Source organism: Chlorocebus sabaeus, chromosome 5 (assembly GCF_047675955.1).
Source record: "Chlorocebus sabaeus isolate Y175 chromosome 5, mChlSab1.0.hap1, whole genome shotgun sequence".
Classification (NCBI taxonomy): Eukaryota; Metazoa; Chordata; class Mammalia; order Primates; family Cercopithecidae; genus Chlorocebus; species Chlorocebus sabaeus.
The window spans coordinates 63,702,194-63,719,057 of NC_132908.1; the positions used below are offsets into that span (position 1 = coordinate 63,702,194).

The 16,864-nt window shown below is 37.9% G+C and overlaps 1 protein-coding gene across 7 annotated transcripts in view; it reads right to left on the reverse strand.

Annotated features, from left to right (window-relative positions):
• Nucleotides 1-16,864, reverse strand: part of TERB1 (telomere repeat binding bouquet formation protein 1) — a 50,575-nt gene that overhangs the window by 27,564 nt on the left and 6,147 nt on the right. For 6 of the 7 annotated variants that reach the window (XM_007993594.3, XM_073015438.1, XM_073015435.1 and 3 more), the window contains 6 exons: nucleotides 8,424-8,534; nucleotides 8,099-8,227; nucleotides 5,959-6,087; nucleotides 4,036-4,096; nucleotides 3,824-3,939; nucleotides 3,596-3,718 (listed from right to left, as the gene is read on the reverse strand). In XM_007993594.3, coding sequence (XP_007991785.2) covers nucleotides 3,596-3,718; nucleotides 3,824-3,939; nucleotides 4,036-4,096; nucleotides 5,959-6,087; nucleotides 8,099-8,227; nucleotides 8,424-8,534 — 669 coding nt within the window. The remainder of the gene's footprint in view (nucleotides 1-3,595; nucleotides 3,719-3,823; nucleotides 3,940-4,035; nucleotides 4,097-5,958; nucleotides 6,088-8,098; nucleotides 8,228-8,423; nucleotides 8,535-16,864) is intronic. The other variant, XM_073015436.1, reaches the window with a different exon arrangement.

Sequence of the window (16,864 nt, forward strand, 5' to 3'; positions counted from 1 at the left end):
TATGAGTCTATTTCTGGGCTCTCACTTTTATTTCCTTAATAGGTAAGTCTACAAGGCCGGGTGTGGTGGCTCATGCCTGTAATCCCAGCACTTTGGGAGGCCAAGGTGGGAGGATCACCTGAGATCAGGAGTTCAAGACCAGCCTGGCCAACATGGTGAAACCCCATCTCTACTAAAAATACAAAAATTATCCAGGCATGGTGGCGGGTGCTTGCAATCCCAACTACTTGGGAGGCTGAGACAGAAGAATCACTTGAAACTGGGAGGTGGAGGTTGCACTGAGTCGAGACCATACCATTGCACTCCAGCCTGGGCAACAAGAGTGAAATTCTGTCACCAAAAAAAAAGAAAAAAAAAAAAAAGAATCTGTAAGTCTATACCTACACCAATGCCATGCTTTCTTGATTTCTGTATAAGTACTAAAATCAGGCAACACAGTCCTACGGTTTTATCCTTTTTTCCCCAAAAGTTTCAATTATCATAGGCCCTTTGTATTCCATGTAAGTTGGAATCAGAAATATCTGCTGGGATTTTGCTTGAGAATTCCATGCATCTAGAGATGAATTTGAAAGTGACATTCTTACAATGTTGAGTCTTATAATCCAGAGTATTATATATATCATTAATTTATTTTCTTTTTATTTCTGGTGTATGTGTGTGTGTTACAGGATCTCCCTGTTGCCCAGGCTGGAGTGCAATAGCAGAATCATAACTCACTGCAGCCTTGATCTCCCAGGCTCAAGCAATCCTCTCAAGTAGCTGAGACTATAGGTGTGAATCATTACACCTGGCTAGTTTTTAAATTTTTGTAGCTACAGGGTCTTTCTATGTTGCCCAGGCTGGTTTTCAACTCCTAGATTCAAGTGGTCCTCCTGCCTCGGCCTCCCAAAGTGCTGGGATTATAGGCATGAGTCACTACACCTAGCCTCTTATCTTTTTTCCAGTCTCAAGGGGAAAACATTAAGTCTTTCGCCATTAAGTGTGCTACTTGTAGTATTTTGTAGAGGTCCTATCACATTAAGGAAGTTTCCTTCTGTTCCTAGTTTACCATGAGTTTACAGATGTATGTTGAATTATGTCAAATGCTTTTCCTGCATCTATTGAAATTATCATATTGTTCTTCTTTTCTAGACTGTACATATGATGAATTTTCTAATGTTAAACCTATCTTGCATTCCTGGGATACATGCCACTTGGTCATAATGTATTCTTTTCCATATGCTGAATTAGATTTGTTAATATTTTGTTAAGGATTTTTACATCTATGTTCTAGAGCTATTAGCCAACAGTTTCTCGTAATGTTGTTTCTGGGTTCTGATGTCGGTGTAATGCTGGCCTTACACGTTGGGAAGTGTTTATCCCACTTCTATTTCCTGGAATAATTTATGTGAAATTATTGGTTTGTTTCCTGAAATGTTTGGCAGAATTCGCCAATGAAACCATTAAGGCCTGGAATTTCCTAAGCTAAGGTTTTGTTTTGCGTCTTTGCATTGTTTTTTGTTTGTTTGTTTTTTGTTGTTGTTGTTTTTTAAGAGGTGGGTTCTTGCTATGTTGCCCAGGCTGCAGTGACTATTCTCAGGTATGATAATAGCAGATTATACCCTTGAACTTCCAGGCTCAAGTGATCCTCCCACCTCAGTCTCCCAACAGCTGGGACTACAGGCATGCGCAACCATGCCCAGGCTTGTGTTAAGCTTTTAAACTACAAATTTGACTTCTTTAACAGATATAGGAGTATTCAGGTTACTAGTTCTTCTTGGGTGAGCTTTGTTTGGTAGTTTGTATCTTTCAAAGAATTTGTCCAACTCATCTAAGTTGTAAAATGTCATGACATAAAGCTGTTTCTACTATTCTTTCATTACTCTTAATATCTATTAAGATCTATAGTGAAGTTATCACTCCTGGCACAGGTAATCTGAGCTTTCTCTCATTACTTTGTGATCAGTCTGGCTAGAGGATCACTTTTATTGATCTTTTCAAAGAATTAGCTCATGTTTCAATTATTTTTCTCTATTCTGTGCTTTTCTCTATTTCATGATTTCTAATCTCATTATTTCCTTTGTTATGCTTATTTTAACTTGCTTGGTTTGCTAATTTCTTAGGTAGAAGCTAATACGACTTTTTATTTATTTATTTATTTATTTTTGAGACAGAATCTCTCTCTGTTGCTCAGTCTGGACTGCAGTGGTATGATCTTGGCTCACTGCAACCTCTGCCTCCCAAGTTCAAGCGATTCTCCTGCCTCAGCCACCCGAGTAGCCGGGATTACATGTGCACACCACCACACCGGGCTAATTTTTTTGTATTTTTAGTAGAGACAAAGTTTCATCGTGTTGGCCAGGCTGGTCTGGAACTCCTGACCTCAAGTGATTCCCCCACCTCGGACTCCCAAAGTGCTGGGATTACAGGTGTGAGCCACCACACCCAGTCAGAAGCTAGTATAATTGACTTGAGACCTTTCTTTTCTTATACAAGCCTTAATACTATAAATTTCCCTCTCAACACTGTTTTGCAGCATCACACAGATTTCTTTTAATTTTTTTTTTTTTTTTTTTTTTGAGACAGAGTCTCACTCTGTCACCCAGGCTGGAGTGCAGTGGCGTGATCTCAGCTCACTGCAATCTCTACCTCCCAGGTTCAAGAGATTCTCCTGCCTCTGCCTCCTGAGTAGCTGGGATTACAGGCACCCGTCTAATTTTTGTATTTTCAGTGGAGACAAGGTTTCACATGTTGGTCAGGCCAACATGTGGTCTCAAACTCCTGACCTCAAGTGATCCACCCGCCTCGGCCTCCCAAAGTGCTGGGATTACAGGTGTGAGCCACTGCGTCTGGCTTTTTTTTTTTTTTTGAGACACAGTATCATTCTGCTGTTGCCCAGGATGGAGTGCAATGGTGCGATTGTGGCTCACTGCAACTTCCGTCTCCTGGGCTCACGTGATTCTCCTGCCTCAGCCTCCCAAGCAGCTTGGATTATAGGTGTCTGCCACCGGCCCAGCTGATTATTGCCACCATGCCCAGCTAATTTCTGTATTTTTAGTAGAGATAGGGTTTCACCATGTTGGTCAGGCTGGTCTCGAACTCCTGACCTCAAGTGATCTGCCTGCCTCAGCCTTCCAAAGTGCTGGGATTACAGGCGTGAGACACCATGCCCGGCCTAATGTTGTATTTTCATTATTATTCAGTTAGAAACATTTTATAATTTTCCTTATGATTTATGCATTGACTCATGGATTTTAGTACAAGTTGTTTAATTACCAGATATTTGGGGCTTTTCTAGATGTTTTGTTTTTATTCATTTCTAATTTAATTACCTTGTGATCAGAGAACACACTCTATGGGTATTTAGTCTAGCTATTTGGTTTCTCCGTTTCATGAGAGTATCTGGGGAGATTTAAAAAACGATGCTGCTACCACCATCTTCCCAATATCCTCCTAAAAATATCCACTTTTCAGATTTTCTTATCTTTAAGAGTCTAAATACATCCAAAATAACCCAAATTACAAGAACTCAATTGATTCAATAATAAATTCAATAGTTTTTATTATGCTTTGAAATGTTTCTTCAACTATGACCTAGAAAATAATGAATACTTACTGTTATTTGCAAGAGTGAGTCCAATAAATGAGCAAATAGGGCGAATTATCTCAGGTTTCATGCAATTTTTTAGCCATTCATTAGCATGTGGAAAAAGTGAACAGCAAAACATTTGATTCTCATCTGAAAGAAGACAAAGTCAATCATGATTTAATATGACAATTGGAAAACATCAGTTTTCATTTGTTTTTATCTTTATTTTTATATTTAAACATTACAGATAGTTACCATTTTGAGGATTGTTGACACAGACACACAGAGTACTACACACTGAAGACCACAACTGATAACTCTGGAAAACATTTTTATCTGACAAATCCAACTCATATTTTGAAATAACTGTCCTATTAGGTTAAAAAGAAAAAAAATGTAAATTAATACAAATGTATTAAGGTCCTAAGTAATTAATAATTAACAAAAAGAAATTTGTATTTGTTTACCTGAATAACCGTGACAGAACTGTAATACAACCTGTTTCTCTCACAAGTGTTTGTCCGGTCCCTTAAAAAAATAGCCATATAAAAATATGAGTTTTATTTACAAATAGTCTTGCAGAAATGAATAACAGTTAAGTTTCATTTTAATAAATAAATAACTTTTAAACAACTTTAAAGTATTACAAAGTATAATATAGAATTACTGTGGATAAAAATCTGTAATCAAGATTATTATGAAAAATATGTCACTACTGCTTAGAGACTAATTGCATTCAAATTTCCTCTAAAAATTACAAAACTCTTACTTTGCATCATGGTTCTGTGTTACAGTATCAAGATAAGTTCCAAAATGGAAAAATAAATAAATTCAACGTTTTCTAGTTTTTCCAAAATAAAATCTAGAAACATTTTTTTTAAAGTGCACACCTGGCAAGAAGGCGACTCCTCAGGCCTCTCTGGCAAGAGGCTTAGCTGAATTGCCTGAGCCTGCTCAGACTAGCATTGTGCCTGGGTCTGTGACCCTCCCCATGGAAACAATAGCAGAGGACTAGAGGGGTGAGGGACCAGCCACTGCTAGCAGAAGAAGGTAAGGCTTGACTCCTCCGCTTCAAAGGATACAACCTGATGCCTAGCTTCCCTGAGGCTGCCCCACCCCCACCCAACACGCTGGGGGTTTGGGCCTTGAGCTCTACAACCACCTAGACGTCCCCCTCTATTGATGCCCATACCATTTCCCCTCTAGCAGGAAGGGTGGCATGAGAGAGTCTGCTGGTACTGAATATGGTTGTTGTGCTGGGACCTGGGTGACATAGGAAAGGGGCTACACCGCCTTGGCCTCCCCAAGTGCTGGGATTACAGATGTGACCCACCGTGCCTACCGAGAAGCGTTTCTCTTTTTTGAGACAGGGTCTCGCTCTGTCACTCAGGTTGGAGTGCAGTGGCTTGATCACAGCTCACTGCAGCCTCAACCTCCAGAACTCACTCAATTCTCCCACCTTAGCCTCCCAAGTAGCTGGTAGTACAGGTGTGTGCCACCACACCCAGTTAATTTTTCTTTTTCTTTTTTTTTTTTAATTTCTTTGTAGAGACAAGGTCTCACTGTGTTACCTAGGCTGGTTTCCTGGGCTTAAGGTATCCTCCCACCTTGGCCTCCCAAAATGCTGGGATTACAGGGATGATCTACCACACCTGGCCTAGAAACATTTTAAATGCTTACAGAATTTCTAACAATTTGAAGAATTAAAATTTTAAAAAGTTAAAAAATAACTGAGCAGTAAGTATACAGGAACATATTATCTTTGCAACTTTTCTGTAAATCTAAAATTATTCCAAAATAAAAACCATCACTGGTTTATACTGTAAACACTGTAACTAAATGGTCAATTCAGCAGAAAATCAACTAAACTAATTCATTAAATGCCTCTCTTTTTCTCTTTAAACCTGTTACCTTTCAATGCTAAGCACTATAAATAACTTTATTATTTCTTAAAATTAATAAGTATTGAATTATTAAATACATGCTAATAATCCACCTTTCTTTAAACTAGTATTTCTCAGAGGTGAGGTTAAAAAAAGACACTGGGCCAGGAGCAGTGGCTCACACCTGTAATCCCAGCACTATTTGAGACCAGTCTGGCCAACATGGTGAAACCCCTGTCTCTACTAAAAAATCCAAAAATTAGCTGGGCATGATAGCATGTGCCTGTAATCTCAGCTACTCAGTAGGCTGAGGCAGAAGAATCACTTGAACCAGGTGGCGGAGGTTGCAGTGAGCCGAGATCATGCCACTGCACTCCAGCCTGCGTGCCACAGCGAGACTCTGTTTCCAAAAAAAAAAAAAAAAGATATAAGAACTCAAATAAAAAATTAATAATGGCTGTTCCAATTGATTAATGTTTTCAAATATTCATAAGAGAATGTACTTACTATTATTTGAAACCAGAACCAAAATAACATAAACAGACATTCTTTTCAAATTTATGTTTGAATCATTAGATAAGAACCAAGTTAAGTCTTCAAATAACTCTGAAGTACACAAAGTCTGCTGACAGTAAACTGAAATATAAAATATAATTTTAATTTCAATGCATTGTCACAAACATGCTTTAAAATATACTGAACAAAATAAAAAATTACCTAACTGGGGATGGTTCTTAACCAAATCTCATGTAATTGATATTTATTAGTCATACAACTAAATTTCTGACAAAGTGATATGTGCTTACTCAATTAGCAGACCAAAGCAGCAGTATATTAATTAAAAGTACTTAATCTAGGCTCCAAAACACATACTGAAATCCCCTAGAATTCACAATAAAAAACTTATCTGAATAAAAAATTAAATAAAATTTAGCAAAAAAAAAAAAAAAAAAAAACACTTTACAGGATGAGTAACAAAACATAGCAAGATAAACAATTCAAGAAAATTCAGAAACTTGCTTTAGAAAACAGAGGGACAAACAATATTTGAGATATGTTTTGAGACTTTCCAAGAAATAAAAATCATTTCAAGAATCATACTATCTGATAGTTTTTTTGTGTGTGTCCTAATGCAACAGGCAGAATTTTACAAAAATAATATAGACATAAAGATACAATCAACATTTTATCCAGTTCCTAGAACCAGCTATTAGACCCTATCTCAAAGGCAAGGACTAAGCTAGGCACAGAAAGACAAACATATTCTCACTTATTTGTGGGATCTAAAAATCAAAACAATTGAACTCATGGAGATAGATGATTATCAGAGGCTGGGAAGGGTAGTGGAAGGTGGTGGGTATGGTACAAAAAAAAAAAAAAAAAATGAAGAAAGAATGACTAAGACTTACTATCTGATAGCATAACAAAGTAACCATAGTCAATAATAATTTAACTGTACACTTTAAAATAACTAAACAGTATAATTGGATTGTGTAACACAATGAATAAATGCTTGAGTGGATGGAAACCCCATTCTCCACGATGTGATTATGCACTGCATGTCTGCATCAAAACATCTCATGTACCCTATAAATATACACACCTATTATATAGACACAAACATTAAATTTTTTTAAAAAAAATTCAACGACTATATCTTACTTATCCCTGTATCCCCAATGCCTTGCACAAAGACTGCTTCCTAAAAGGTGATTTTTTTTTTTTTTTTTTTTTTTTTTTTTTTTGGCGACAGGGTCTTACTCTGTGGTCTGTCGCCCAGGTTAGAGTACAGTGGTATAATCTTGGCTCACTGCCACCTCCACCTCCCAGGCTCAAGTAATCTCTCACCTCGGCCTCCCAAGTAGTTGGGACCACAGGTGCATACTACCATGCCCAGCTGATTATTTGTATTTTTGGTAGAGATGGGGTATCACCATGTTGCCCAGGCTGGTCTCAAACTCCTGAGGTCAAGTGATCCACCTGCCTCAGCCTCCCAAAGTGCTGGGATTATAGGTGTGAGCCACCATGCGCCTGGCTGATGAAGAAATATTTAATAAATAAAAATATCAGAATATAAAGTTGGTCTGACAAACCAATGGTTTATATTCAACCTCATTTTAGATACCCTGCAGAAAAGTGTTCTTGCCAACATGAATTTCTATACCCACACATTACATGGCTGTGGGTTATCTTCATCCTTTGATCTGGAAAGATGAAACAGAAAGGAAAGGACAGGGAAAAGGGAAGGGAAGGAAAAAAGGGAGGGGAGGGGAAGAAGAAAGGGGAAAGGAGGGGCGGAGAAGGAGAGGAGGGAGGGGAAGGGAAAAGAGAGAAAGAGAAAGAAGAAATGAAAGAAAGAAAAGAAAAGAAAGGAAAGAAAAGAAAGGAAAGGAAAGGAAAGGAAAGGGAAAGGAAAGGAAAGGGAAGGGAAGGGAAGGGAAGAAAAGAAAGGAAAGAAAGAAAAGAAAGAAAAGAAAGGGAAGGAAGGAAGGAAAGAGGAAGGAAGGGAGAGGGGAGGGAGGCTGGATAAAAATTATTCAAACATGTAAAAAAAAGAAAAGAAATTAACTAAAAAATTAGTTTTGAGTATACTGTTAAAATATAACACAATGCTTAAAGTATAATGAAATAAAGTTTTATATTTTACCATTTTTTTCTGCAATAGCTCCTAATGTATATAAGGCTGCTTCTTTTACCATGCTATGTTCACTTGACTTTGCAAGATTTTTTACAAACATCAAACCACCAATTTCCCGAAAATAAACACTTGCATTACCTGTAGGATGTGCAGAAAAAAACAAAATAGAAATGATAGTTATTTTCAATATCCTTTCATGGATAAAATAAATCACATGAAGACAGTAACATGATATGTAGAATAAATGAATGGAAGATAAAGAACTATGCTTATTTGATATATCATAGTACTAAAGAACTAGAATCACAGATAAAAATTCACTATTATATCTTACTGTTTTGTTGACAAATTGAATGAATAGTGACCAAAGCTTCCTTTTGTGAAAAAGCATTGTCCATTTGATACTTTAGACACTCCAATAATAAGTTCAGGTCAGTCTTCATTTCTAAAGAACAAAAATGTCATTATTTTAAACCAAAAAGTTTATTTCAAAAACTTCATTTCTAAAGAACAAAAATGTCATTATTTTAAACCAAAAAGTTTATTTCAAAAACTAACCATTAAAATTTCACTTACTAAATACATATCTTTGGAATGGTCAACTTTTAAAGTAATAGGCATGTATTACTTTTATAATCCAACAACCATGTATTTTTTTAAAGATGTTCTTTTTTTTTTTGAGACAGAGTCTCACTCTGTCGCCCAGGCTGGAGTGCAGTGGCGCGATCTCCATTCACTGCAAGCTCCACCTCCCGGGTTCACACCATTCTCCTGCCTCAGCCTCCTGTGTAGCTGGGACTACAGGCGCCCGCCACCGCGCCTGGCTAATTTTTTGTATTTTTAGTAGAGACGGGGTTCCACCGTGTTAGCCAGGATGGTCTCGATCTCCTGACCTCGTGATCCGCCCGTCTCGGCCTCCCAAAGTGTTGGGATTACAGGCGTGAGCCACCGCGCCCGGCCTAAAGATGTTCTTTAAATAAAAGAACTTAAAATGAACTTCTTATAGTTCTTTGAGTTTCCCTTTTTATAAATATAGGAATAGAAAGTCATAATATTATTCTTTTTAAGTAAAGCTACACTGGTTTAAATATCTGTCATTTAGAAAAAAAAGTGGATAAAAATGAAAATACAACATATGAGAATTTGTGGGATGCTATGAAAGCAGTATTTAGGATGAAAGGTCTCAGATCAACGACATCTGTTACCACCTTAGGAAATTAGAAAAAGAACAAATTAAACCCAATATAAGTACAAGAAAGGAAATTATAAAGATCTAAGCTGAAACCAGTGAAACAGAAAACAAATACAGAGGAAGTTCTTTCAGAAGAGCAACAAAACTGATAAACTTCTAGCCAGATGAATTAGGAAAAAAGGAGTAAAGACACAAATTACCAATATTAGAAATGAGAGAGATGGCATTACCACATTCTACAGATATTCAGAAGATATTAAGGGAGTACTATGTACAATTTCACACCTATGGATTCAACAACTTAGGTGAAATTACATCACCAAAACTCACCCGAGAAGAAAAAGACAACTTGAATAGTCTTATGTCTATGAAAGAAGTTGAATTAAGAGTTAAAAACTTTTCCACAAAGAAAACTCTGGGTTCAGATGATTTCATTTGCAAATTCTACCAAACATTTAAGGAAGGAATAATATAAATTCTACTCAAATTTTTTCAAAAGTTTAAGAGAAGGAATACTTCCCAACTTATTCTATGAGGCTAGTATTGCCTTTATACCAAAACAGAAGCCATTAGCAAGAAAATTACAGACCAGTTTCCCTCACAAACATACACACAAAAAGTCTAAACAATTTTAGCAAAATGAATCCAACAATATATTAAAATAAAAAGACATCACGATTAAGTGGGTTTATCCCAGAAATACAAGATTGATTTATGATTTGAAAAAAATCAATGTAACAAAACAGGAAAACCTTTGGTCATCTCAATGGATGTAAAAACAGCATCTGATAAAATCCCACATGCATTCCTGATTAAAGAAAAATATTCCGCAAATTTGGAATAGAAAGGAACTTCCTCAACCTGGCAAAGTGCATCTACAGTTGAAAACCCTACAGCAAACATCATACTTAACAGGGAAAGACTGAATATATTCTCTCTAAAACCAGGTATAAGACAAAGATGTTTGCTCGTATCACCACTCCTATGTCCCATAGCCAGTGCCGTCAGGTAAGAAATAAAAGGCACTCAAATTGGCAAAGAAGTACTTGAATTTGCATACAACATGATCTTCCACATAATTTGATGGAATCTACAGAAAGCTACTAGAATAAGTGAACTAAGTTTTCCAGATAACTCTTTAATACATAAAAATAGATTATACAGTCAAATGTTGCTTAATGATGGGGATACATTCTGAGAAAAGCATCATTAGGTGATTTCATCATTGTATTAACATCATAGACCTTACTTACACAAACCTAGATGGTAGAGCTTATTACACATCTAGGTTGTATGGTATAGCTATTGCTCCTAGGCTATAAACCTACGCAGCATGTTACTGTATTGAATAATATAGTCAATTGTAATACAATGGCAAATTTTTGTATATCTAAACATAGAAAAGCTATAATACAGATTTTTTTAAAAGGTATATCCAGAAGCTGCTCTGGGTGCATCAGCAAGTGGCGAGTGAATGTGAAGGCCTAGGACATTATTGTACACTACTGTAGACTTCATAAACACCGTAAATTTAGACTACTCAATTTATTTTTAAAATATCTTCAATAATAAAATAAACTTAGCTTATTGTAACTTCACCACACCCAGCTAATTTTTTTTTTACAGAGATGGGGGTCTCACTATGTTGCCCAGGCTGGTCTCAAACTCCTGGCCTCAAGCAATCCTCCCATCTTGGCCTCCCAAACCACTGCAATTATTTATAGGTGTGAGTCATCATGCCTGGCCTATCTTTCTTTATCTTTTAAAAAAACTTTATTAAAACTAAGACACAACACGCACATTAGCATAGGCCTACACAGAGTCAAGATCATCAATATGACTGTCCTTCACCTCCACATCTTGTCCCACTGGAAAGTCTTCAGGGCAATAACACACACGGAACTGCCATCTCTTATAACAATCCCTTCTTCTGGGATACCTCCTGAAGGACCTGCCTGAGGCTGTTTCACAAAATTTTTGTTTATAAGTAGAAGCAGTGTATTCTAAAACAACAATAAATAGTGTAGTAAATACATAAACCAGTAACAGAGTCATTATCAGGTATTATGTACTACACATAACTGGATTTGCTATAGTTTTATACAGCTGGCAGTATGGTAGGTTTGTTTACACCAGCATCACTGCAAACATGTGAGTAATGTGTTGTGCTTACTATATTACAATGTCACTACATGACAGGAATTTTTCAGTTCCATTATAATCTTATAAGACCACTGTCCTATATGAGGTCTGTTGTTGACTGAAACATCATTATGCAGCACATGACTGTATTTCTATATACTAGCAATAAACAAATGGAAACTGAAATTTTAAAAACCACCCCATTTATAATATAGCATTGAAATACTTAGGGATAAATTGACAACAGAGGTGAGACATACACCAAAAACTAAAAAATACTGCTGAGAGAAATTAAAGACAACCAAAATAAATGCCATTATATGCCATGTTCATGAGTCAAAAGACTAAATATTGTTAAGATGTAAATTCTTCCCAAATTGGTCTATAGAATCAATGTAATCCCGGCAGGCTGCGTGCGTGCGTGTGTGTGTGTGTGTGTGTGTGTGTAAATTGACAAGCTGATGTCAAAATTCATATGGAAATGCAAAACCCTTACCATAGCCAGACAACACTGAAAGAGAAGTATAAAGCCAAAGGGCTAACTCTACCCTATTTCAAGACTTTAAAAACCTACAGTAGGCCAGGCACAGTGGCTCACGTCTGTAATTCCAGCACTTTGGGAGGCTGAGGCAGGCGGATCACTTGAGGTCAGGAGTTTGAGACCAGCCTGGCCAACACAGTGAAACCCCATTTCTACTAAAAAATACAAAAATTAGCTAGTTATGGTGGCACGTGCCTATAATCCCAGCTATTCGGGAGGCTGAGGCAGGAGAATTGCTTGAACCTGGGAGGTGGAGGTTGCAGTGAGCCAAGATCGCATTGCTGCACTCCCTCCACTCTGGGCAAACAAAGCGATATGCTATCTAAAAACAAACAAACAAAAACCCTACAGTAATAAAACGAGTGTGGCACTGCCATCAGCATAGACAAAAAGATCAATGAAACAGGACAGTACAGAAATAAACCTACACAAACCCATGAGTTTTTACAAAGTCATTGCTAACAAATAGCGTTGGAACAACTGAATATCCATACTCAAAACAACAGCAACAAAAACTCTTGAATTCATACTTCGAAACACATACAAAAATCAACTCAAAATGGAATGCAATCTAAATGTAAAATCTAAAACTATGAATTTTTTTTTAATTTTGTTTTTGAGAGGGAGTCGTGCTCTGTCGCCCAAGCTGGAATGTAGTGGCGCGATCTCATCTCACTGTAACCTCCACCTCCTGGGTTCAAGAGATTCTCCTGTCTCAGTCTCCCGAGACTGTGCCTGGCCAACTATGAAACTTTTAAAAGAAAACATGGGAGAAAATCTTTGTAACCTTGGGTTAAGCAAAGATTTCCTAGATATTACAATAACAGCAAAACCCACAAAATAATAATGAACTAGGCTTCATAAAATTAAAAACTTCATTGTTTTAATAGTGTCTTCTAAAGCGTAGCAAAGACAAGCCACAAACTGGAAAATCTTTGCAAAGAACATATCTGATAAAGAACATGTAGTCATCTAGTGTATATTCTGTATGTCAATTAAAAAACAAACAAAAAAAATATGGGGCCAGGCACAATGGGTCACATCTGTAATCCCAGCACTTTGGGAGGATGAGGCAGTAGTATCTCTTGAGGCTAAAAGTTTGAAACCAGTCTGGACAACAATGTGAGATCTATCTATGCAAAAAAAAAAAAAAAAATTTAAATTAGCCTGGCGTGGTGGTATGTGCCTGTAGTCCCATCTACTCAGGAAGCTGAGGTAGAAGACTGCTTGAGGCCAGGAGCAGTGGCTCATGCCTGTAATCCCAGTATTTTGGGAGGCCAAGGTGGGCAGATCACCTGAGTCAGGAGTTTGAGATCAGCCTGGCCAACATGGTAAAACCCCATCTCTACTAAAAATATAAAAATTAGCTGAGTGGGGTGGTGGGTGCCTATAATCCCCCATGCTTGGGAGGCTGAGGCAGAAGAACCACTTGAACCTGGGACGCAGAGGTTGCAGTGAGCTGAGATCGGGCCACTGCACTCCAGGCTGGACAACAAGAGCGAGACTCTGTCTCAACAACAACAAAAAAGTACTGCTTGAGCCAGGAGTTGGAGTCTGCAATGAGCTATGATTGTGCCACTGTACTTTAACCTGGGTGACAAAGTGAGACACTGTCTCAAAAAAAACAACATATATCTAGAAAATATAAAGAACTATGAAAGCTCAGCAACAGAAAAACCAACAACCAGATAAAACAGCAAAAGATGTGAACACACTTTAACAAAAAAGATAAACAGATGGCAAATAAGAACATGAAAATATTATCAATATCATTAGTCATTAGGGAAATGCAAATTAAAACCACAAGGAGATGCCATTACATGCCCACTGAACAACTAAAATTTATGACTGATCATTTCATATGTTAGCAAGGACGTGGGAACTGGAACTCTCATATACTGCTGGTGAATATGTAAAATGGTACGAAGATTTTGAAAGACAGATCAGCAGTTTCATAAACTGTTAATGTATACCTACATTTGATTCAGCCATTCTACTCCTAAGTATTTACCCTAAAAAGGGGAGATATATGTCCATACAAATGTTCACAGCACCATTATATGTAATAGCTAAGAAGTGTAAGCAATCAAAATGCCCATCAGCAGATGAATGGATAAGCAAATCATGGTATAACTATACAATGGAATACTTAGCAATAAAAAAAGAATTATAGATGCATGCAACAACACGGATGAATCTCAAAATAATTATGCTGAGTGAAAGAGGCCATATAAAATAGAATTCATACTGTATGATTCTATGTACAGAAAAAATGCAAACAGTCTATAGTAACAGAAGGCAGATTAGTGAGTGCTTGGGGAAAAAAGGCTCTAGGAAAGCAAAGAAGGTAGGGATTACAAAGGAGCAGGAGGATACATGCACTATCTTGATTTTGCTGATGGCTGCACGGCTACATACCTATACCAAGCTTTATCAAAATGTAAACATTTTGTTTATAACTAAACAGCAAACAATAGACAACTATTTTCCTATAAAGTTCTTTAGTACAGTCTTAAAAACAATTTCTTCTCTTGATTTTAAGGATTTAAGTCAAATGGCATATAGATTTTGAAATACTGCTTGAAGTACATTTAGAGTAGTAGGCTGGGCGCAGTGGCTCACACCTATAATCCCAGCGCTTTGGGAGGCCGAGGCGGGCAGATCACCTGAGGTCAGGAGTTCGAGACCAGCCTGGACAACATGCTGAAACCCCGTCTCTACTAAAAATACAAAAATTAGCCGGGCATGGTGGTGGGTGCCTGTAATCCCAGCTACTCAGGAGGCTGAGGCAGGAGAATCACTTGAACCTAGGAGGCAGAGGTTGCAGTGAGCCGATATTGGGCCATTGCATTCCAGCCTGGGCAACAAGAGCAAGACTCTGTCTCAAAAAAAAAACAAAATGAAAAAAAGCTAAGAGTTCTGAAAGATATAGGATGAAGGATGGATATAATATAGAGGAGCACACTAAGAGAAATTAAGATGTATCATCAATCAATATAGTACTTAGTCTCACTCTTTGTTTTGTGGGTTTTTTTTTTTTTTTTTTTGAGATGGAGTCCCGCTTTCTTGCCCAGGCTGGAGTGCAGTGGAGCAATCTCGGCTCACTGCAACCACCGTCTCCTAGGTTCAAGTGATTCTCCTGCCTCAGCTTCCCAAATAGCTGGGATTACAGGTGCCCACCACCATGCCCGGCTAATTTTTTGTATTTTTAGGAGAGATGGGATTTCACCATGTTGGCCAGGCTGGTCTCAAACTCCTGACCTCACATGATCCACCTGCTTCGGCCTCCCAAAATGCTGGGATTACAGGCGTGAGCCACTGCACCCGGCCTGGTTTTTTTTGTTTTTTTTTTTTTTTTGAGATGGAGTCTCACTCTGTCACCCAAGCTGGAGTGCAGTGGCACAATCTTGGATCACTGCAACCTCTGCCTCCTGGGTTCAGGCAATTCTCCCACCTCAGCCTCCCAAGTAGCTGGGATTACAGATGCGCACCACAACGCCCAGCTAATTTTTTTGTATTTTAGTAGAGACAGGGTTTCACCATGTTGCCCAGGATGGTTTCGAACTCCTGAGCTCAGGCAATCCACCTGCCTTGGCCTCCCAAAGCACTGGGATTATAGGCATGAGCTACCGCGCCCGGCCATAGTCTCACTCTTGAAAGAAATTCAAATGTCAATTTGTTTCAATGAAATAATTCATGACAAAATTTGTTAGTGAAAACCATAGTACAAAGGTTATCACTAAGATGTTTTTAGCAATAGCAAATATTTATTTATCATTTTGTACACTAACAGATACCATAAGAAGGTAAGTTTGACTCTATGGATACCAATAAGCCACATCAACAACATGCCGAAGAAAATTTTTGATGGAGCATAATGATTTTCAGTTCTAGGCACAATGCAGGCAGGATACAAAAGACTTCTATTTTCTTTTGAGACAGGGTCTCACTCTATTGCTCAAGTGAGTGAAGTGGTGCAATCACAGGGCACTGCAGCCTCAACCTCCTGGGCTCAACGGATCCTCCCACCTCAGCCTCCTGAGTAGCCAGGAATACAAAATTAACCACACCTGGCTAATTTTTGTATTTTTTTTATAAACGGGGTTTTGCCATGTTGCCCAGGCTGGTTTCGAACTCATGAGCTCAAGCCATCTTCCCGCCTCGGCCTCCCGAAGTGCTGGGATTACAAGCGTGAGCCACCATGCCTGGTCTGCAAGAAACTTCTTTACGTACTCCTCCATTCCCTTCTGTACGCCTTTCTCATACTTTGATATCTCCTATCATAATCCTTCCCTTCCCAGCCAAAGCATCTCCTGACATCACAACTATCATATTTCACCTTGGTTTTTATCTTCTCTAGGCAAAATAACCTAGTTCCTTCAGTAACTACTGAATAAAATAAACAAGCAAATTCTGAAGGGAATACAAAAAACAAGCAATCAAAGAAAATTTGATAAACTGGACTTAAAATCGTAAACCTTTATACCTCGAAAGACACTATCGAGAACACAGAACAACAGCCCAGTCTAGAAAAAAAAATCTGAAAATCTGTTATCCAAATAAATAGGGGGCTTGTGTTCAGAACAGATAAAGAATTCTTAAAACGTAATACTAAAATCACAATCTAAAGTGTGGAATGGATTTAAATAGACATCTGTCCAAAGAAGATAGATTGCCAATAAGTATATGAAAAGATGCTCAACATTCACTGGTCATTAGGCAAATGCAAATCAAAACCACAATTAGATACCACTTCACCCTGTTGCTAAACAATTGACTGATGGGAGCTGACAGATAAATACTCTCACCCCTTGGCTGGGATGACTCTCAGGGACATGACTCTAAACTGGCTCCCAGAGTTTCCCAGTGGGCTTAAGCTCCAGTGACCCATAATAATAAC